The sequence below is a fragment of the Nerophis ophidion genome, linkage group LG22 (genome assembly GCF_033978795.1).
Source record: "Nerophis ophidion isolate RoL-2023_Sa linkage group LG22, RoL_Noph_v1.0, whole genome shotgun sequence".
In the NCBI taxonomy this organism is placed as follows: Eukaryota; Metazoa; Chordata; class Actinopteri; order Syngnathiformes; family Syngnathidae; genus Nerophis; species Nerophis ophidion.
This window is the reverse complement of record NC_084632.1, coordinates 6,141,343-6,163,052: the sequence shown is the minus strand read 5'-3', so window position 1 is coordinate 6,163,052 and position 21,710 is coordinate 6,141,343. Positions and strand designations below refer to the sequence as shown.

The 21,710-nt window shown below is 40.4% G+C and overlaps 3 protein-coding genes across 8 annotated transcripts; all 3 read left to right on the top strand.

Moving 5' to 3' along the window:
- Nucleotides 1-384: 384 nt before the first annotated feature.
- LOC133540478 (aerolysin-like protein) lies at nt 385-3,880 on the top strand. 4 transcript variants are annotated; one of them, XM_061883107.1, is made up of 4 exons: nt 385-536; nt 769-871; nt 989-1,493; nt 3,105-3,880. In XM_061883107.1, the coding sequence occupies exons 3-4, from the start codon at nt 999-1,001 to the stop codon at nt 3,573-3,575; spliced, it is 966 nt and encodes a 321-aa protein (XP_061739091.1). In that variant the 5' UTR covers nt 385-536; nt 769-871; nt 989-998; the 3' UTR covers nt 3,576-3,880. The 4 variants fall into 4 exon arrangements, with proteins under 4 accessions (XP_061739091.1, XP_061739089.1, XP_061739092.1 ...); XM_061883105.1 differs by having other exon boundaries at nt 769-883; XM_061883108.1 differs by having other exon boundaries at nt 422-536; nt 763-871.
- A 2,957-nt stretch (nt 3,881-6,837) lies between these two features.
- On the top strand, nt 6,838-10,339 carry LOC133540477 (aerolysin-like protein). 2 transcript variants are annotated; one of them, XM_061883104.1, is made up of 4 exons: nt 6,838-6,991; nt 7,224-7,326; nt 7,444-7,936; nt 9,563-10,339. In XM_061883104.1, the coding sequence occupies exons 3-4, from the start codon at nt 7,454-7,456 to the stop codon at nt 10,031-10,033; spliced, it is 954 nt and encodes a 317-aa protein (XP_061739088.1). In that variant the 5' UTR covers nt 6,838-6,991; nt 7,224-7,326; nt 7,444-7,453; the 3' UTR covers nt 10,034-10,339. The 2 variants fall into 2 exon arrangements, with proteins under 2 accessions (XP_061739088.1, XP_061739087.1); XM_061883103.1 differs by having other exon boundaries at nt 7,224-7,338.
- A 3,445-nt stretch (nt 10,340-13,784) lies between these two features.
- Nucleotides 13,785-17,267, top strand: LOC133540476 (aerolysin-like protein). Of its 2 annotated transcripts, none has more exons than XM_061883102.1 (4): nt 13,785-13,939; nt 14,172-14,274; nt 14,392-14,884; nt 16,491-17,267. In XM_061883102.1, exons 3-4 carry the CDS (start codon nt 14,402-14,404, stop codon nt 16,959-16,961), a joined length of 954 nt encoding a protein of 317 aa, XP_061739086.1. In that variant the 5' UTR covers nt 13,785-13,939; nt 14,172-14,274; nt 14,392-14,401; the 3' UTR covers nt 16,962-17,267. The 2 variants fall into 2 exon arrangements, with proteins under 2 accessions (XP_061739086.1, XP_061739085.1); XM_061883101.1 differs by having other exon boundaries at nt 14,172-14,286.
- Nucleotides 17,268-21,710: the final 4,443 nt, after the last annotated feature.

Below are 21,710 nucleotides of genomic sequence, written 5' to 3'. Positions count from 1 at the left end.
CTTCTCATCTAAGAGGTGGGACACACAAAAAGGGGAACAAAGCACACACAGTTCCTGTAAGAACAAACTCACAGTGCCACATTAATGTCAATATTCTGGGGGTAAAATATACACACACACACACACCCATTGATACCCTGTACTTATTATGTTATTAGATATGCATGCGTTTTTCAAATGTGAAGATGATATAATATAGATTTTTAGATGTCTTTTTTCGCTCCCTGTCTTTTTTTTGGCCAGGGCTCGATTAAAACATGGGCTATTTTCTCGAGAAATCTGCATTAGATAACAAAGGTGAACTCCACAGAGGGTCAACAGCATTTCCTTGGCTAAGCATTTCCTTGGTTCAGAAGTCACACCCAGATGTGTCTTCCAGTTCCTTAAAAGTTTCCCCATCTATAGAATCTGTGATTTCGCAATTCCAACCTCATTGCCTATAAAAGCCAGAGGTTCCAAGGACTCTCATCAGTAGTCTGACTACAGAGTCCCTGCACTTCTTATCGGTCCGATACCATCTGTCCAGTCTTCGACTCGTGAGTATGCACATCTGGTCTTAAATGATGCCACAAATCTATCCTGGCTTGGTTTTGTATTTGTGCATCAAGTCCTCCAAATTCACAAAGAGTGTATAAAAATTCTTACTCCAGATGTCAGATGATTACACTCGTCTCATTTATTTCTTAGTAAATCCTGACTTGCTTTGTTCATCCTCAACAACAGGATGTGAGTTCTAATGCATGTTAACCCTCTTCTTTCTAGAAAAAGGGGAGTCCTTTACCTTGCAAGCCACATCGAGAGAAGAACCTCCACATTACAGAACCTCGGTTGTCACTGCTTTCTTGGTTTGTGTTTCTGAGGTATCAGGAAGGTGAGTTGAAAGGTGAGTAGAGACCTACTGCCCAGCCTTTGAACAACTGATATGGAAAAGTCATCTTACACACTCTTCTGCAGGTCTTTAGGAAGTCCAGTAACATTTCTGTTTCAGGTCATTGAACATGGCAACTACACTTCATCTCATTGGTGGAAATGGAGGCACTCGATTTGAGTTTGATGGCATAGAAAATGGCATAGAAAATGGTGCCACCCTCAAGAAGATCGGAGTGGCAGTGGCTGGCTGGCAGATCAAAGCCGTGCGGGCTGAACTGACCGACGGGCGTGTGAAGACCTTTGGGAACGCAGAAACTTTCAGTGAGTTCACGTTCAATCTAGGCGAGCGCATCACCAAGCTGTCCCTGTGGGGGAACGGCGCCGGGACTCATCTGGGTGGCATCAGGTTCTGGACGACTGCTGGCCGCGAGTTCTTTGCACACATGACCGACTGGCCCCTGAAGACCGAATACTCTATCGACGTGGGGTCTGGAGTCTGCCTGGGGCTGGTGGGTAACTACGGATCAGACATCGACTGCTTGGGGTTCCTCTTCATCAGCGCCATCAAGTCGTCTGTGCTAACCGACATGACCTATCCCAGCCTGGCCTTGTACACACCCAAGGTGAGTGGTACTATGACTGGAACACCTGAGTCAGAGTGTGGCAAGATAAAGGCAATATTTCTTAATTACTTTTTCCTTCTTAACGCCTAAAATCTGAATTTTAGTTGTCACAAGGTTCTTATTAACTGAAAAAAAGAAGAATTTGTTGTGATCCAAAGCTTTTCGGCCCACCAATTTTTTCATAATAGACAACTTGATGAGTCTTGTCCCCCATAAACATTGTTGTTTGATATTGGATTGACTGTAACGTCTTTGTTTGATTACAATAGGTCAATGAAATAGTGTCATATTTCAAATTTGACGTTTCACTGTCTAAAGCAGGGGTCACCAACGTGGTGCCCGCGCCCGTAAGGACCAGATGAGTCGCCCGCTGGCCTGTTCTAAAAATAGCTCAAATAGCAGCACTTTTGAGCTGCCTCAATTTTTTTAAATTGTATTTATTTACTAGCAAGCTGGTCTCGCTTTGCTTGACATTTTTAATTCTAAGAGAGACAAAACTCAAATAGAATTTGAAAATCCAAGAAACATTTTTAAAGACTTGGTCTTGCATTTATTGTTTTACTTTCCTTCTTATAACTTTCAGAGAAAAAATACAACCTTAAAAATGATTTTAGGATTTTTAAACACATTTACATTTTTACCTTTTAAATTCCTACCTCTTCTTTCCTGACAATTTTAAATCAATGTTAAAGTTTTTTTTTAATTGTAAAGAATAATAAATACATATAAATTCAATTATTCATTTTAGCTTCTGTTTTTTCGACGAAGAATATTTGTGGAATATTTCTTCAAACAAAATTATTCTGGCAAACCTATAAAATCTGTAGAATCAAATGTAAATCTTATTTCAAAGTCTTTTGAATTTCTTTTAACATTTTTGTTCTGGAAAATCTAGAAGAAATAATGATTTGTCTTTGTTAGAAATATAGCTTGGTCCAATTTGTTATATATTCTAACAAAGTGCAGATTGGATTTTAACCTATTTAAAACATGTCATCAACATTCTAAAATTAATCTTAATCAGGAAAAATGACTAATGATGTTCCGTAAATTCTGTTTTTAATTTTTTTCAAAAAGATTCGAATTAGTCAGTTTTTCTCTTTTTATTTTTTCGATTGAATTTTGAATTTTAAAGAGTCGAAATTGTATTTTCATTTTTTTCGTTTTTTCGCCTCTTTTAAACCGTTCAAATACGTGTTTTTTTTCATCATTTATTCTCTACAAAAAAACCTTCCGTAAAAGGAGAAAAAATGTACTACGGAATGACAGACAGAAATACCCATTTTTTTTCATATATATATATAGATTTATTTACTAAAGGTAAATTGAGCGAATTGGCTATTTCTGGCAATTTATTTAAGTGTGTATCAAACTGGTAGCCCTTGGCATTAATCAGTACCCAAGAAGTATCTCTTGCTTTCAAAAAGGTTGGTGACCCCTGGTCTAAAGTAATAAAAAATATATACATGTATGTTTTTTAATCTAATTTGCTTCATCACTTTAAATATATGTTGATATTTTCTGTCCTGGATATTAAGTACTATTGTAACAACACGCATCTATTTGTGTTTTTCCATGTCTGTGTGTGGGCGGGCTGGTTGTTTCCTCCAGGTCAACAAGGAATACATCAAATCGGTGTCTTACCACAACGACACTAGTGCGGTTCAGGAGCAGAAATGTTCGTACAGCAGATCTGTGACCAAGTCTAACACCTGGAGCACCACCACGAAGATTGAGTCCACCGTCAGCATGACCGTTTCAGCAGGGATCCCAGATCTGGTGGAGGTGTCCAGTGGGTTTAGTCTGACCGTGGGAGCTGAGCAGTCCTCCGCAATGACCCACGAGGAGACCATAACAGAATCTGATGAGATCACTGTGACGGTCCCGGCAGGAAAGACCGTGAGCGTGGAGTTGTCAGTGGGACGAGCAGTCATCGACCTGGAGTACAGGGCCAAAGTGAAAATCACATGCCTGAACGGCAGCCAGCTGGTCTTCAATTCCACTGGCAACTACACTGGTGTGGCTTACACTGCGGTGCATGTAAAAACCACCGAGTCTGATAAAGTTATGAGTGCCAAGTAAGACGCATCGACATCTTACTGGGCGCGGTTTTAGAATTCTTGCGTAACGTTGATTTGATCGCTAATGCAGAGCCGTGTGATCTTGCTAAATGACAGTAAATCATCATCATAAACCTGCTGGTGTGAATTAGTCCTGATCTAGTCCTGGTCACATTGTTGAATGTTTCAGTTTAGTAAATGATCATTAACATTTTTTGATACATCCTTTTGTCGAATGATTTGCATCGTATTATAATGTATCGGCCCTATGTCCCGTGATCTTGCTCAATGTATGACCGTCACAGATAAATAAATCCTCATCAAGAACCTGCTTGTGTTTCCATGTCCATCCAAATTACAAAAAAATGTGTCTTCTTCGCTGATTCCATCATACCGGGCTCCTTTTGTCAAATGATTTGCACCATGATTTTTGACTCTGGAAAGTAGCAAGCTTTTGCAGACATAAGAACCGAACACACTTAGTGCAACGGAGATCAAATATTGTTTTGGGAAGTTCTTCCTAACATAATAAAGTGAGAGTCCAGTCCAAAGTGGATCTAACATAATAGTGTGAGAGTCCAGTCCATAGTGGATCCAACATAATAGTGTGAGAGTCCAGTCCAAAGTGGATCTAACATAATAGTGTGAAAGTCCAGTCCATAGTGGATCCAACATAATAGAGTGAGAGTCCAGTCCAAAGTGGATCTAACATAATAGTGTGAGAGTCCAGTCCATAGTGGATCTAACATAATAATGTGAGAGTCCAGTCCATAGTGGATCTAACATAATAGAGTGAGAGTCCAGTCCATAGTGGATCCAACATAATAGTGTGAGTCCAGTCCATAGTGGATCTAACATAATAGTGTGAGAGTCCAGTCCATAGTGGATCTAACATAATAGTGTGAGAGTCCAGTCCATAGTGGATCTAACATAATAGTGTGAGAGTCCAGTCCATAGTGGATCTAACATAATAGTGTGAGAGTCCAGTCCATAGTGGATCTAACATAATAGTGTGAGAGTCCAGTCCATAGTGGATATAACATAATAGTGTGAGAGTCCAGTCCATAGTGGATCTAACATAATAAAGTGAGAATCCAGTCCATAGTGGATTAAACATAGTAGAGTGAGAGTCCAGTCCATAGTGGATCCAACATAATAAAGTGAGAGTCCCGTCCAAAGTGGATCTAACATAATAGTGTGAGAGTCCAGTCCATAGTGGATCTAACATAATAATGTGAGAGTCCAGTCCATAGTGGATCTAACATAATAGAGTGAGAGTCCAGTCCATAGTGGATCTAACATAATAGTGTGAGTCCAGTCCATAGTGGATCTAACATAATAGTGTGAGAGTCCAGTCCATAGTGGATCTAACATAATAGTGTGAGAGTCCAGTCCATAGTGGATCTAACATAATAGTGTGAGAGTCCAGTCCATAGTGGATCCAACATAATAAAGTGAGAGTCCAGTCCAAAGTGGATCTAACATAATAGTGTGAGAGTCCAGTCCATAGTGGATCTAACATAATAATGTGAGAGTCCAGTCCATAGTGGATCTAACATAATAGAGTGAGAGTCCAGTCCATAGTGGATCCAACATAATAGTGTGAGTCCAGTCCATAGTGGATCTAACATAATAGTGTGAGAGTCCAGTCCATAGTGGATCTAACATAATAGTGTGAGAGTCCAGTCCATAGTGGATCTAACATAATAGTGTGAGAGTCTAGTCCATAGTGGATCTAACATAATAGTGTGAGAGTCCAATCCATAGTGGATCTAACATAATAGAGTGAGAGTCCAGTCCATAGTGGATCTAACATAATAGTGTGAGAGTCCAGTCCATAGTGGATCTAACATAATGGAGTGAGAGTCCAGTCCATAGTGGATCTAACATAATACAGTGAAAATCCAGTCCATAGTGGATTAAACATAGTAGAGTGAGAGTCCAGTCCATAGTGGATCTAACATAATAGTGTGAGTCCAGTCCATAGTGGATCTAACATAATAGTGTGAGAGTCCAGTCCATAGTGGATCTAACATAATAGTGTGAGAGTCCAGTCCATAGTGGATCTAACATAATAGTGTGAGAGTCCAGTCCATAGTGGATCCAACATAATAAAGTGAGAGTCCAGTCCAAAGTGGATCTAACATAATAGTGTGAGAGTCCAGTCCATAGTGGATCTAACATAATAATGTGAGAGTCCAGTCCATAGTGGATCTAACATAATAGAGTGAGAGTCCAGTCCATAGTGGATCTAACATAATAGTGTGAGAGTCCAGTCCATTGTGGATCTAACATAATAGAGTGAGAGTCCAGTCCATAGTGGATCTACTATAATAGTGTGAGAATCTAGTCCATAGTGGATTTAACATAATGGGTTTCTCAATTTCATCCCATTGGGTTGAGTTTTTCATTGCCCTTATGTGGGATCTGAGCAGATGATGTCGGTGTGGCTTGTGCAGCCCTTTGAGACGTTTGTGATTTAGGGCTATATAAGTGAACATTGATTGATTGATTGATTGATTGATTGATAGTTCATGTAAACTGTTAAACTATTCAACATCATCATTATGAAATGCTGGCAATCATGTGTCATGTGTCTGTAGACAATTGTAGGTTTTTGACTACAAACATAAACAGTACATAACAGTGGCATTACATTTTTTTCAAGTGGCATTAAAAATTGGCTCTCAAAAACATTAAATTCGATTTGCTGATACCTGTAGAAGTTGAGGACTAAAAAAAAAGAGACAAAGAAATATGCTTGAAAATGTCAGCGATGTTTCCTTTAGTGATGAAGATGACGTGCAGAAAACCGACCATAAGTGGGACACGTATGCATTTATAGAAGACATTGGCCATGCAAAACCTTAGTTTTTTACTCTGTTAACCAAAATCTGAACTGATCTTCTCATCTAAGAGGTGGGACACACAAAAAGGGGAACAAAGCACACACAGTTCCTGTAAGAACAAACTCACAGTGCCACATTAATGTCAATATTCTGGGGGTAAAATATACACACACACACACCCATTGATACCCTGTACTTATTATGTTATTAGATATGCATGCGTTTTTCAAATGTGAAGATGATATAATATAGATTTTTAGATGTCTTTTTTCGCTCCCTGTCTTTTTTTTGGCCAGGGCTCGATTAAAACATGGGCTATTTTCTCGAGAAATCTGCATTAGATAACAAAGGTGAACTCCACAGAGGGTCAACAGCATTTCCTTGGCTAAGCATTTCCTTGGTTCAGAAGTCACACCCAGATGTGTCTTCCAGTTCCTTAAAATGTTCCCCATCTATAGAATCTGTGATTTCGCAATTCCAACCTCATTGCCTATAAAAGCCAGAGGTTCCAAGGACTCTCATCAGTAGTCTGACTACAGAGTCCCTGCACTTCTTATCGGTCCGATACCATCTGTCCAGTCTTCGACTTGTGGGTATGCACATCTGGTCTTAAATGATGCCACAAATCTATCCTGGCTTGGTTTTGTATTTGTGCATCAAGTCCTCCAAATTCACAAAGAGTGTATAAAAATTCTTACTCCAGATGTCAGATGATTACACTCGTCTCATTTATTTCTTAGTAAATCCTGACTTGCTTTGTTCATCCTCAACAACAGGATGTGAGTTCTAATGCATGTTAACCCTCTTCTTTCTATAAAAAGGGGAGTCCTTTACCTTGCAAGCCACATCGAGAGAAGAACCTCCACATTACAGAACCTCGGTTGTCACTGCTTTCTTGGTTTGTGTTTCTGAGGTATCAGGAAGGTGAGTTGAAAGGTGAGTAGAGACCTACAGCCCAGCCTTTGAACATCTGATATGGAAAAGTCATCTTACACACTCTTCTGCAGGTCTTTAGGAAGTCCAGTAACATTTCTGTTTCAGGTCATTGAACATGGCAACTACACTTCATCTCATTGGTGGAAATAGAGGCACTCGATTTGAGTTTGATGGCATAGAAAATGGTGCCACCCTCAAGAAGATTGGAGTGGCAGTGGCTGGCTGGCAGATCAAAGCCGTGCGGGCTGAACTGACCGACGGGCGTGTGAAGACCTTTGGGAACGCAGAAACTTTCAGTGAGTTCACGTTCAATCTAGGCGAGCGCATCACCAAGCTGTCCCTGTGGGGGAACGGCGCCGGGACTCGTCTGGGTGGCATCAGGTTCTGGACGACTGCTGGCCGCGAGTTCTTTGCACACATGACCGACTGGCCCCTGAAGACCGAATACTCTATCGACGTGGGGTCTGGAGTCTGCCTGGGGCTGGTGGGTAACTACGGATCAGACATCGACTGCTTGGGGTTCCTCTTCATCAGCGCCATCAAGTCGTCTGTGCTAACCGACATGACCTATCCCAGCCTGGCCTTGTACACACCCAAGGTGAGTGGTACTATGACTGGAACACCTGAGTCAGAGTGTGGCAAGATAAAGGCAATATTTCTTAATTACTTTTTCCTTCTTAACGCCTAAAATCTGAATTTTAGTTGTCACAAGGTTCTTATTAACTGAAAAAAAGAAGAATTTGTTGTGATCCAAAGCTTTTCAGCCCACCAATTTTTTCATAAAAGACAACTTGATGAGTCTTGTCCCCCATAAACATTGTTGTTTGATATTGGGTTGACTGTAATGTCTTTGTTTGATTACAATAGGTCAATGAAATAGTGTCATATTTCAAATTTGACGTTTCACTGTCTAAAGCAGGGGTCACCAACGTGGTGCCCGCGGGCACCAGGTCGCCCGTAAGGACCAGATGAGTCGCCCGCCGGCCTGTTCTAAAAATAGCTCAAATAGCAGCACTTACCAGTGAGCTGCCTCTATTTATTTAAATTGTATTTATTTAATAGCAAGCTGGTCTCGCTTTGCTTGACATTTTTAATTCTAAGAGAGACAAAACTCAAATAGAATTTGAAAATCCAAGAAACATTTTTAAAGACTTGGTCTTGCATTTATTGTTTTACTTTCCTTCTTATAACTTTCAGAGAAAAAATACAACCTTAAAAATGATTTTAGGATTTTTAAACACATTTACATTTTTACCTTTTAAATTCCTACCTCTTCTTTCCTGACAATTTTAAATCAATGTTAAAGTTTTTTTTTTTATTGTAAAGAATAATAAATACATTTAAATTCAATTATTCATTTTAGCTTCTGTTTTTTCGACGAAGAATATTTGTGGAATATTTCTTCAAACAAAATTATTCTGGCAAACCTATAAAATCTGTAGAATCAAATGTAAATCTTATTTCAAAGTCTTTTGAATTTCTTTTAACATTTTTGTTCTGGAAAATCTAGAAGAAATAATGATTTGTCTTTGTTAGAAATATAGCTTGGTCCAATTTGTTATATATTCTAACAAAGTGCAGATTGGATTTTAACCTATTTAAAACATGTCATCAACATTCTAAAATTAATCTTAATCAGGAAAAATGACTAATGATGTTCCGTAAATTCTGTTTTTAATTTTTTTCAAAAAGATTCGAATTAGTCAGTTTTTCTCTTTTTATTTTTTCGATTGAATTTTGAATTTTAAAGAGTCGAAATTGTATTTTCATTTTTTTCGTTTTTTCGCCTCTTTTAAACCGTTCAAATACGTGTTTTTTTTCATCATTTATTCTCTACAAAAAAACCTTCCGTAAAAGGAGAAAAAATTTACTACGGAATGACAGACAGAAATACCCATTTTTTTTCATATATATATAGATTTATTTACTAAAGGTAAATTGAGCGAATTGGCTATTTCTGGCAATTTATTTAAGTGTGTATCAAACTGGTAGCCCTTGGCATTAATCAGTACCCAAGAAGTATCTCCTGGTTTCAAAAAGGTTGGTGACCCCTGGTCTAAAGTAATAAAAAATATATACATGTATGTTTTTTAATCTAATTTGCTTCATCACTTTAAATATATGTTGATATTTTCTGTCCTGGATATTAAGTACTATTGTAACAACACGCATCTATTTGTGTTTTTCCATGTCTGTGTGTGGGCGGGCTGGTTGTTTCCTCCAGGTCAACAAGGAATACATCAAATCGGTGTCTTACCACAACGACACTAGTGCGGTTCAGGAGCAGAAATGTTCGTACAGCAGATCTGTGACCAAGTCTAACACCTGGAGCACCACCACGAAGATTGAGTCCACCGTCAGCATGACCGTTTCAGCAGGGATCCCAGATCTGGTGGAGGTGTCTAGTGGGTTTAGTCTGACCGTGGGAGCTGAGCAGTCCTCCGCAATGACCCACACGGAGACCATAACAGAATCAGATGAGATCACTGTGAAGGTCCCGGCAGGAAAGACCGTGAGCGTGGAGTTGTCAGTGGGACGAGCAGTCATCGACCTGGAGTACAGGGCCAAAGTGAAAATCACATGCCTGAACGGCAGCCAGCTGGTCTTCAATTCCACTGGCAACTACACTGGTGTGGCTTACACTGCGGTGCATGTAAAAACCACCGAGTCTGATAAAGTTATGAGTGCCAAGTAAGACGCATCGACATCTTACTGGGCGCGGTTTTAGAATTCATTGCGTAACTTTGATTTGATCGCTAATGCAGAGCCGTGTGATCTTGCTAAATGACAGTAAATCATCATCATAAACCTGCTGGTGTGAATTAGTCCTGATCTAGTCCTGGTCACATTGTTGAATGTTTCAGTTTAGTAAATGATCATTAACATTTTTTGATACATCCTTTTGTGGAATGATTTGCATCGTATTATAATGTATCGGCCCTATGTCCCGTGATCTTGCTCAATGTATGACCGTCACAGATAAATAAATCCTCATCAAGAACCTGCTTGTGTTTCCATGTCCATCCAAATTACAAAAAAATGTGTCTTCTTCGCTGATTCCATCATACCGGGCTCCTTTTGTCAAATGATTTGCACCATTATTTTTGACTCTGGAAAGTAGCAAGCTTTTGCAGACATAAGAACCGAACACACTTAGTGCAACGGAGATCAAATATTGTTTTGGGAAGTTCTTCCTAACATAATAGTGTGAGAGTCCAGTCCAAAGTGGATCTAACATAATAGTGTGAAAGTCCAGTCCATAGTGGATCCAACATAATAGAGTGAGAGTCCAGTCCATAGTGGATCTATTATAATAGAGTGAGAGTCCAGTCCATAGTGGATCTATTATAATAGAGTGAGAGTCCAGTCCATAGTGGATCTAACATAATAAAGTGAGAATCCAGTCCAAAGTGGATCTAACATAATAGTGTGAGAGTCCAGTCCATAGTGGATCTAACATAATAGTGTGAGAGTCCAGTCCATAGTGGATCTAACATAATAGTGTGAGAGTCCAGTCCATAGTGGATCTAACATAATAGTGTGAAAGTCCAGTCCATAGTGGATCCAACATAATAGAGTGAGAGTCCAGTCCATAGTGGATCTATTATAATAGAGTGAGAGTCCAGTCCATAGTGGATTAAACATAGTAGAGTGAGAGTCCAGTCCATAGTGGATCCAACATAATAAAGTGAGAGTCCAGTCCAAAGTGGATCTAACATAATAGTGTGAGAGTCCAGTCCATAGTGGATCTAACATAATAATGTGAGAGTCCAGTCCATAGTGGATCTAACATAATAGAGTGAGAGTCCAGTCCATAGTGGATCTAACATAATAGTGTGAGAGTCCAGTCCATAGTGGATCTAACATAATAGTGTGAGAGTCCAGTCCATAGTGGATCTAACATAATAGTGTGAGAGTCCAGTCCATAGTGGATCTAACATAATAGTGTGAGAGTCCAGTCCATAGTGGATCTAACATAATAGTGTGAGAGTCCAGTCCATAGTGGATCTAACATAATAGTGTGAGAGTCCAGTCCATAGTGGATCTAACATAATAGTGTGAAAGTCCAGTCCATAGTGGATCCAACATAATAGAGTGAGAGTCCAGTCCATAGTGGATCTATTATAATAGAGTGAGAGTCCAGTCCATAGTGGATCTAACATAATAAAGTGAGAATCCAGTCCATAGTGGATCTAACATAATAGTGTGAGAGTCCAGTCCATAGTGGATCTAACATAATAGTGTGAGAGTCCAGTCCATAGTGGATCTAACATAATAGTGTGAAAGTCCAGTCCATAGTGGATCCAACATAATAGAGTGAGAGTCCAGTCCATAGTGGATCTATTATAATAGAGTGAGAGTCCAGTCCATAGTGGATCTAACATAATAAAGTGAGAATCCAGTCCATAGTGGATCTAACATAATAGTGTGAGAGTCTAGTCCATAGTGGATTAAACATAATAGAGTGAGAGTCCAGTCCATAGTGGATCTAACATAATAGTGTGAGAGTCCAGTCCATAGTGGATCTAACATAATAGAGTGAGAGTCCAGTCCAAAGTGGATCTAACATAATAGTGTGAAAGTCCAGTCCATTGTGGATCTAACATAATAGAGTGAGAGTCCAGTCCATAGTGGATCTATTATAATAGAGTGAGAATCCAGTCCATAGTGGATCTAACATAATAAAGTGAGAATCCAGTCCATAGTGGATCTAACATAATAGTGTGAGAGTCCAGTCCATAGTGGATCTAACATAATAGTGTGAGAGTCCAGTCCATAGTGGATCTAACATAATAGAGTGAGAGTCCAGTCCATAGTGGATCTAACATAATAGTGAGAGAGTCTAGTCCATAGTGGATCTAACATAATAGAGTGAGAGTCCAGTCCATAGTGGATCTAACATAATAAAGTGAGAGTCCAGTCCATAGTGGATCTAACATAATAGTGTGAGAGTCCAGTCCATAGTGGATCTAACATAATGGAGTGAGAGTCCAGTCCATAGTGGATCTAACATAATAAAGTGAGAATCCAGTCCATAGTGGATTAAACATAGTAGAGTGAGAGTCCAGTCCATAGTGGATCCAACATAATAAAGTGAGAGTCCAGTCCAAAGTGGATCTAACATAATAGTGTGAGAGTCCAGTCCATAGTGGATCTAACATAATAATGTGAGAGTCCAGTCCATAGTGGATCTAACATAATAGAGTGAGAGTCCAGTCCATAGTGGATCTAACATAATAGTGTGAGTCCAGTCCATAGTGGATCTAACATAATAGTGTGAGAGTCCAGTCCATAGTGGATCTAACATAATAGTGTGAGAGTCCAGTCCATAGTGGATCTAACATAATAGTGTGAGAGTCCAGTCCATAGTGGATCTAACATAATAGTGTGAGAGTCCAGTCCATAGTGGATCTAACATAATAGTGTGAGAGTCCAGTCCATAGTGGATCCAACATAATAGTGTGAGAGTCCAGTCCATAGTGGATCTACTATAATAGTGTGAGAATCTAGTCCATAGTGGATTTAACATAATGGGTTTCTCAATTTCATCCCATTGGGTTGAGTTTTTCATTGCCCTTATGTGGGATCTGAGCAGATGATGTCGGTGTGGCTTGTGCAGCCCTTTGAGACGTTTGTGATTTAGGGCTATATAAGTGAACATTGATTGATTGATTGATTGATTGATTGATAGTTCATGTAAACTGTTAAACTATTCAACATCATCATTATGAAATGCTGGCAATCATATGTGTCATGTGTCTGTAGACAATTGTAGGTTTTTGACTACAAACATAAACAGTACATAACAGTGGCATTACATTTTTTTCAACTGGCATTAAAAATTGGCTCTCAAAAACATTAAATTCGATTTGCTGATACCTGTAGAAGTTGAGGACTAAAAAAAAAGAGACAAAGAAATATGCTTGAAAATGTCAGCGATGTTTCCTTTAGTGATGAAGATGACGTGCAGAAAACCGACCATAAGTGGGACACGTATGCATTTATAGAAGACATTGGCCATGCAAAACCTTAGTTTTTTACTCTGTTAACCAAAATCTGAACTGATCTTCTCATCTAAGAGGTGGGACACACAAAAAGGGGAACAAAGCACACACAGTTCCTGTAAGAACAAACTCACAGTGCCACATTAATGTCAATATTCTGGGGGTAAAATATACACACACACACACCCATTGATACCCTGTACTTATTATGTTATTAGATATGCATGCGTTTTTCAAATGTGAAGATGATATAATATAGATTTTTAGATGTCTTTTTTCGCTCCCTGTCTTTTTTTTGGCCAGGTCTCGATTAAAACATGGGCTATTTTCTCGAGAAATCTGCATTAGATAACAAAGGTGAACTCCACAGAGGGTCAACAGCATTTCCTTGGCTAAGCATTTCCTTGGTTCAGAAGTCACACCCAGATGTGTCTTCCAGTTCCTTAAAATGTTCCCCATCTATAGAATCTGTGATTTCGCAATTCCAACCTCATTGCCTATAAAAGCCAGAGGTTCCAAGGACTCTCATCAGTAGTCTGACTACAGAGTCCCTGCACTTCTTATCGGTCCGATACCATCTGTCCAGTCTTCGACTTGTGAGTATGCACATCTGGTCTTAAATGATGCCACAAATCTATCCTGGCTTGGTTTTGTATTTGTGCATCAAGTCCTCCAAATTCACAAAGAGTGTATAAAAATTCTTACTCCAGATGTCAGATGATTACACTCGTCTCATTTATTTCTTAGTAAATCCTGACTTGCTTTGTTCATCCTCAACAACAGGATGTGAGTTCTAATGCATGTTAACCCTCTTCTTTCTATAAAAAGGGGAGTCCTTTACCTTGCAAGCCACATCGAGAGAAGAACCTCCACATTACAGAACCTCGGTTGTCACTGCTTTCTTGGTTTGTGTTTCTGAGGTATCAGGAAGGTGAGTTGAAAGGTGAGTAGAGACCTACAGCCCAGCCTTTGAACATCTGATATGGAAAAGTCATCTTACACACTCTTCTGCAGGTCTTTAGGAAGTCCAGTAACATTTCTGTTTCAGGTCATTGAACATGGCAACTACACTTCATCTCATTGGTGGAAATGGAGGCACTCGATTTGAGTTTGATGGCATAGAAAATGGTGCCACCCTCAAGAAGATTGGAGTGGCAGTGGCTGGCTGGCAGATCAAAGCCGTGCGGGCTGAACTGACCGACGGGCGTGTGAAGACCTTTGGGAACGCAGAAACTTTCAGTGAGTTCACGTTCAATCTAGGCGAGCGCATCACCAAGCTGTCCCTGTGGGGGAACGGCGCCGGGACTCGTCTGGGTGGCATCAGGTTCTGGACGACTGCTGGCCGCGAGTTCTTTGCACACATGACCGACTGGCCCCTGAAGACCGAATACTCTATCGACGTGGGGTCTGGAGTCTGCCTGGGGCTGGTGGGTAACTATGGCTCAGACATCGACTGCTTGGGGTTCCTCTTCATCAGCGCCATCAAGTCGTCTGTGCTAACCGACATGACCTATCCCAGCCTGGCCTTGTACACACCCAAGGTGAGTGGTACTATGACTGGAACACCTGAGTCAGAGTGTGGCAAGATAAAGGCAATATTTCTTAATTACTTTTTCCTTCTTAACGCCTAAAATCTGAATTTTAGTTGTCACAAGGTTCTTATTAACTGAAAAAAAGAAGAATTTGTTTTGATCCAAAGCTTTTCGGCCCACCAATTTTTTCATAAAAGACAACTTGATGAGTCTTGTCCCCCATAAACATTGTTGTTTGATATTGGGTTGACTGTAATGTCTTTGTTTGATTACAATAGGTCAATGAAATAGTGTCATATTTCAAATTTGACGTTTCACTGTCTAAAGCAGGGGTCACCAACGTGGTGCCCGCGCCCGTAAGGACCAGATGAGTCGCCCGCTGGCCTGTTCTAAAAATAGCTCAAATAGCAGCACTTACCAGTGAGCTGCCTCAATTTTTTTAAATTGTATTTATTTACTAGCAAGCTGGTCTCGCTTTGCTTGACATTTTTAATTCTAAGAGAGACAAAACTCAAATAGAATTTGAAAATCCAAGAAACATTTTTAAAGACTTGGTCTTGCATTTATTGTTTTACTTTCCTTCTTATAACTTTCAGAAAAAAAATACAACCTTAAAAATGATTTTAGGATTTTTAAACACATTTACATTTTTACCTTTTAAATTCCTACCTCTTCTTTCCTGACAATTTTAAATCAATGTTAAAGTTTTTTATTTTTTTTATTTTAAAGAATAATAAATACATTTAAATTCAATTATTCATTTCAGCTTCTGTTTTTTCGACGAAGAATATTTGTGGAACATTTCTTCAAACAAAATTATTCTGGCAAACCTATAAAATCAAATGTAAATCTTATTTCAAAGTCTTTTGAATTTCTTTTAACATTTTTTTTATGGAAAATCTAGAAGAAATAATGATTTGTCTTTGTGAGAAATATAGCTTGGTCCAATTTGTTATATATTCTAACAAAGTGCAGATTGGATTTTAATCTATTTAAAACATGTCATCAAAATTCTAAAATTAATCTTAATCAGGAAAAATGACTAATGATGTTCCGTAAATTCTGTTTTTAATTTTTTTCAAAAAGATTCGAATTAGTCAGTTTTTCTCTTTTTATTTTTTCGATTGAATTTTGAATTTTAAAGAGTCGAAATTGTATTTTCATTTTTTTCGTTTTTTCGCCTCTTTTAAACCGTTCAAATACGTGTTTTTTTTCATCATTTATTCTCTACAAAAAAACCTTCCGTAAAAGGAGAAAAAATGTACTACGGAATGACAGACAGAAATGCCCATTTTTTTTCATATATATAGATTTATTTATTAAGGTAAATTGAGCGAATTGGCTATTTCTGGCAATTTATTTAAGTGTGTATCAAACTGGTAGCCCTTGGCATTAATCAGTACCCAAGAAGTATCTCTTGGTTTCAAAAAGGTTGGTGACCCCTGGTCTAAAGTAATAAAAAATATATACATGTATGTTTTTTAATCTAATTTGCTTCATCACTTTAAATATATGTTGATATTTTCTGTCCTGGATATTAAGTACTATTGTAACAACACGCATCTATTTGTGTTTTTCTATGTCTGTGTGTGGGCGGGCTGGTTGTTTCCTCCAGGTCAACAAGGAATACATCAAATCGGTGTCTTACCACAACGACACTAGTGCGGTTCAGGAGCAGAAATGTTCGTACAGCAGATCTGTGACCAAGTCTAACACCTGGAGCACCACCACGAAGATTGAGTCCACCGTCAGCATGACCGTTTCAGCTGGGATCCCAGATCTGGTGGAGGTGTCTAGTGGGTTTAGTCTGACCGTGGGAGCTGAGCAGTCCTCCGCAATGACCCACACGGAGACCATAACAGAATCAGATGAGATCAACGTGAAGGTCCCGGCAGGAAAGACCGTGAGCGTGGAGTTGTCAGTGGGACGAGCAGTCATCGACCTGGAGTACAGGGCCAAAGTGAAAATCACATGCCTGAACGGCAGCCAGCTGGTCTTCGATTCCACTGGCAACTACAATGGTGTGGCTTACACTGCGGTGCATGTAAAAACCACCGAGTCTGATAAAGTTATGAGTGCCAAGTAAGACGCATCGACATCTTACTGGGTGCGGTTTTAGAATTCATTGCGTAACTTTGATTTGATCGCTAATGCAGAGCCGTGTGATCTTGCTAAATGACAGTAAATCATCATCATAAACCTGCTGGTGTGAATTAGTCCTGATCTAGTCCTGGTCACATTGTTGAATGTTTCAGTTTAGTAAATGATCATTAACATTTTTTGATACATCCTTTTGTGGAATGATTTGCATCGTATTATAATGTATCGGCCCTATGTCCCGTGATCTTGCTCAATGTATGACCGTCACAGATAAATAAATCCTCATCAAGAACCTGCTTGTGTTTCCATGTCCATCCAAATTACAAAAAAATGTGTCTTCTTCGCTGATTCCATCATACCGGGCTCCTTTTGTCAAATGATTTGCACCATTATTTTTGACTCTGGAAAGTAGCAAGCTTTTGCAGACATAAGAACCGAACACACTTAGTGCAACGGAGATCAAATATTGTTTTGGGAAGTTCTTCCCAAAACTGTTAGATAAATAAATAAATGATCAATCAATCAATCAATGTTTACTTATATAGCCCTAAATCACTAGTGTCTCAAAGGGCTGCACAAACCACCACGACATCCTCGGTAGGCCCACATAAGGGCAAGGAAAACTCACACCCAGTGGGAAATCGGTGACAATGATGACTATGAGAACCTTGGAGAGGAGGAAAGCAATGGATGTCGAGCGGGTCTAACATGATACTGTGAAAGTTCAATCCACAATGGATCCAACACAGTCGCGAGAGTCCAGTCCAAAGCGGATCCAACACAGCAGCGAGAGTCCCGTTCACAGCGGAGCCAGCAGGAAACCATCCCAAGCGGAGGCGGATCAGCAGCGCAGAGATGTCCCCAGCCGATACACAGGCAAGCAGTACATGGCCACCGGATCGGACCGGACCCCCTCCACAAAGGAGAGTGGGACATAGAAGAAAAAGAAAAGAAACGGCAGATCAACTGGTCTAAAAAGGGAGTCTATATAAAGGCTAGAGTATACAAATGAGTTTTAAGGTGAGACTTAAATGCTTCTACTGAGGTGGCATCTCGAACTGTTACCGGGAGGGCATTCCAGAGTACTGGAGCCGGAAATGAAAAAGCTCTATAGCCCGCAGACTTTTTTGGCCTTTGGGAATCACTAATAAGCCGGAGTCCTTTGAACGCAGATTTCTTGCCGGGACATATGGTACAATACAACCGGCAAGATAGGATGGAGCTAGACCGTGTAGTGGGTTGTACTTGTATAGCGCTTTTCTACCTTCAAGGTACTCAAAGCGCTTTGACACTACTTCCACATTTATTCATTCACACACACATTCACACACTGATAGAGGGAGCTGCCATGCAAGGCGCTAACCAGCAGCCATCAGGAGCAAGTTGTTGAAGATGTTCCCACAAGTGAGTTGCTGGATTTCACCATTACGCCCAGTTCATCCCAAACTAACTAAAAGTGCTGATAAGCAGAGGTGGGTGGTGTCATGTCTTCTGACCATGTTTTGTTTAGTTATGTTCGGTTTTTGTTGAAGACTCCAATGCTTCCTGTTTTTTCACTCCCTTGCCGTGCGTCATGCGCGTGTTATTAGGTCTGACACCGCAGCCGCCTTTTCTCCTTTCTCCAGAGTATATCACACCCTGCAGACACTGAACAATTGATGTGCTCTTTTCTTTCGACATGTTCTAAGATTCTGGATAGTATAGCGCCCCTCAGAGCTATACGTCCCAAACCGAAAACAGGAACCTTGGCTCAATGAAACCACACGCACAGCTCGGCGTGAGTGGCGAAGGGCGGAGCGCAAGTGGAAAGGGGATCACTTGGTGGGGAGTTGGCTGCGATGGTGGGGGAGGATGCCGGACCGACCTGGCAGGCCCAAACGCATTGTGAGGGTCTGCTGGGAACGTCTGGCAGAGTCTCCTGTCAGAGAAAGTTTCAATTCCCACCTCCGGAAGAACTTCGAACATGTCACGAAGGAGGTGCTGGACATTGAGTCCGAGTGGACCATGTTCCGTACCTCTATTGTCGAAGCGGCTGATCGGAGCTGTGGCCGCAAGGTAGTTGGTGCCTGTCGGGGCGGCAATCCTAAAACCCCTTGGTGGACACCAGCGGTGAGGGATGCCGTCAAGCTGAAGAAGGAGTCCTATCGGGTCCTTTTGGCTCATAGGACTCCGGAGGCAGTGTTAGGCCAAGCGGTGTGCGGCTTCAGCGGTCGCTGAGGCAAAAACTCGAACATGGGAGGAGTTCGGGGAAGCCATGGAAAACGACTTCCGGACGGCTTCGAAGCGATTCTGGACCACCGTCCGCCGCCTCAGGAAGGGGAAGCAGTGCACTACCAACACCGTGTATGGTGCGGATGGTGTTCTGCTGACCTCAACTGCGGATGTTGTGGATAGGTGGAAGGAATACTTCGAACACCTCCTCAATCCCACCAACTTGGAAGTCTCCTATCAAATTTTAAAAGAAAACTGTCGAAATGATCAAAGTGTGGTTAAAGCTGAGAAAACAAAATATTTGTCAGACTTAATTTTAAATAGCATCAGTAAGCCATGTGTTCTTTTTAATACCATTAATAATGTTCTTAAACCGAATCCAGCCACGTCACTGGAGATGACAAGTGAAACTTGTGAAAAATTTCTCTCCTTTTTTAATGATAAGGTTGCTTCTATTCGGGCAAATCTTTCTCGTTTTCCATTAAGTTTTAATGTGGCCACCCAGTGCTCGACTGTGTTCTGTCACTTTGAGCCTGTGTCCATGCCTGAACTTACAGGAATAGTCGGCAAGCTAAAACCCTCGTCATGTCCCACAGACCCAGTCCCCCCTCGCTTTTTTAAAGCAATCTGGGACACTATTGATTTGTCTGTTAGGAACATCATCAACAGCAGCTTGATTTCTGGCTGTGTCCCCTCCTTTTGTAAAAGAGCTGTTGTTGAGCCTTTGATTAAAAAAACAGGTCTTGATCCGACAAGTTTGTCAAATTATCGGCCCATTTCCAAATTACCTTTCGTGTCAAAGATTTTGGAGAAATGTGTTCTGGCACAACTGCAGCCTTTTTTTTAGATGAAAATAGCACTTTAGATCCATTTCAGTCTGGATACAAAGCTTTGCACAGTCCTGAATCTGCACTTTTAAAGGTTTTTAATGACTTGCTTTTAATGTCTGATTCTGGCAGCTCTGCCATTTCAGTGCTTTTAGATCTTACAGCTGCCTTTGACACAGTCGACCACACAATTCTTTTAGACCGCCTGAGAGACTGTGTGGGTGTCAGGGGGACTGCGTTAGCGTGGTTCAGATCTTACCTGTCTGAGAGGTCCTTCTCTGTCAGGCTGGGGGACGCCACCTCCTCTTCTGCCCCGCTTTACTGTGGTGTCCCCCAGGGATCTATTTTAGGCCCCATCCTGTTCGCTCTTTATCTCCTCCCTCTTGGAGATATTTTTAAGAAACATGGAGTGTTTTATCACTTTTATGCAGATGACTGCCAAATTTATATGCCGATTTCAAAAACCCACAGCCCCCTGACACCCCTTCTTAACTGTCTATGCCACGTCAAGGCTTGGTTAGCCCAGAATTTTTTAATAATGAATGAGGGAAAAACGGAAATTTTCGTTTTTGGTCCGGCCCTCACTGACTTGGGACCATCGCAAAATGATGTGTGTCCCAAAGTCACCAGCCTTGGCGGAACTATAGACAGCCATTTTAAACTAGACAAACAAGTCAATGGCGTTTTAAAATCGTGTTTTTATCACCTTCGTCTTTTAGTAAAGGTTAAACCGTTTTTATCTTTTAACCTTTTTGAACAAGTGGTGCATGCTTTTATTTCAAGTGGCCTGGACTACTGCAATGCACTTTATGCTGGCATTAGCCAAAAAGCTCTCCCCAGGTTGCAGTTAGTCCAGAACGCGGCAGCACGACTTTTAACAGGGGCCAGGAAACGCCAGCATATAACCCCAATTCTCCCTGTTCATTTTAGAATTGATTTTAAAACATTGCTGTTTGTTTTTAAATCTTTACATGGACTGGCACCTCGATATATCCCGGACCGGATCCAGATTTACATTCCTGCGTGCGCTCTGAGGTCCGAGAGCCAGCTCCAGCTCGTGGTGCCCAAGACCAGACTTAAGACCAGTCGGCCTTCAAACTGCTTCCACAGTGGAGTGTTTTAAGTCTCATCTTAAGACCCACTTTTATTCTTTGGCTTGTAACACTACGTGAGTTGTGTGGTCCTCTGTTGTCCTCTGTGTTTTTTTTATACACTTTGATTTTTATTTTATTGTTTTAATTGATTTTTTCCCTTAAAAATAGTTTTTAATCATATTTGTTTTTATTGGTTTTATTTTTATTTATTTTTGGTTTTATTCAGTCATTGGTGGAGCATAATATTGTTTTAAACATGGCTGTCCAGCACTTTGGAAACGTTATTTTTGTTTAAATGTGCTATATAAATAAAGTGGATTGGATTGGATGAAAGCCATACTTGGTCAACAACCATACAGGTCACACTGAGGGTGGCCATATAAACAACTTTAACACTGTTACAAATTTGCGCCAGACTGTGGACCCAAGACATATAAGAATGACAAACACATTTCGGGAGAACATCCGCACCGTAACACAACATAAACAAAATACCCAGAGTCCCTTGCAGCATTAAATCTTCGGGGACGTTTAACTCTTATCTTACTGACAGGATGCAGTGCGTCTCCCATAACAATGTGACCTCGGACTACGTTAAGGTAA

Coding starts and splice junctions, on each gene's coding strand:
- LOC133540478 (XM_061883107.1), top strand. CDS start 999: ATGGCAACTACACTTCATCTCATTGGTGGAAATGGAGGCACTCGATTT. Junction 1,494..3,104: donor TGGCCTTGTACACACCCAAG/GTGAGTGGTACT, acceptor TGTTTCCTCCAG/GTCAACAAGGAATACATCAA.
- LOC133540477 (XM_061883104.1), top strand. CDS start 7,454: ATGGCAACTACACTTCATCTCATTGGTGGAAATAGAGGCACTCGATTT. Junction 7,937..9,562: donor TGGCCTTGTACACACCCAAG/GTGAGTGGTACT, acceptor TGTTTCCTCCAG/GTCAACAAGGAATACATCAA.
- LOC133540476 (XM_061883102.1), top strand. CDS start 14,402: ATGGCAACTACACTTCATCTCATTGGTGGAAATGGAGGCACTCGATTT. Junction 14,885..16,490: donor TGGCCTTGTACACACCCAAG/GTGAGTGGTACT, acceptor TGTTTCCTCCAG/GTCAACAAGGAATACATCAA.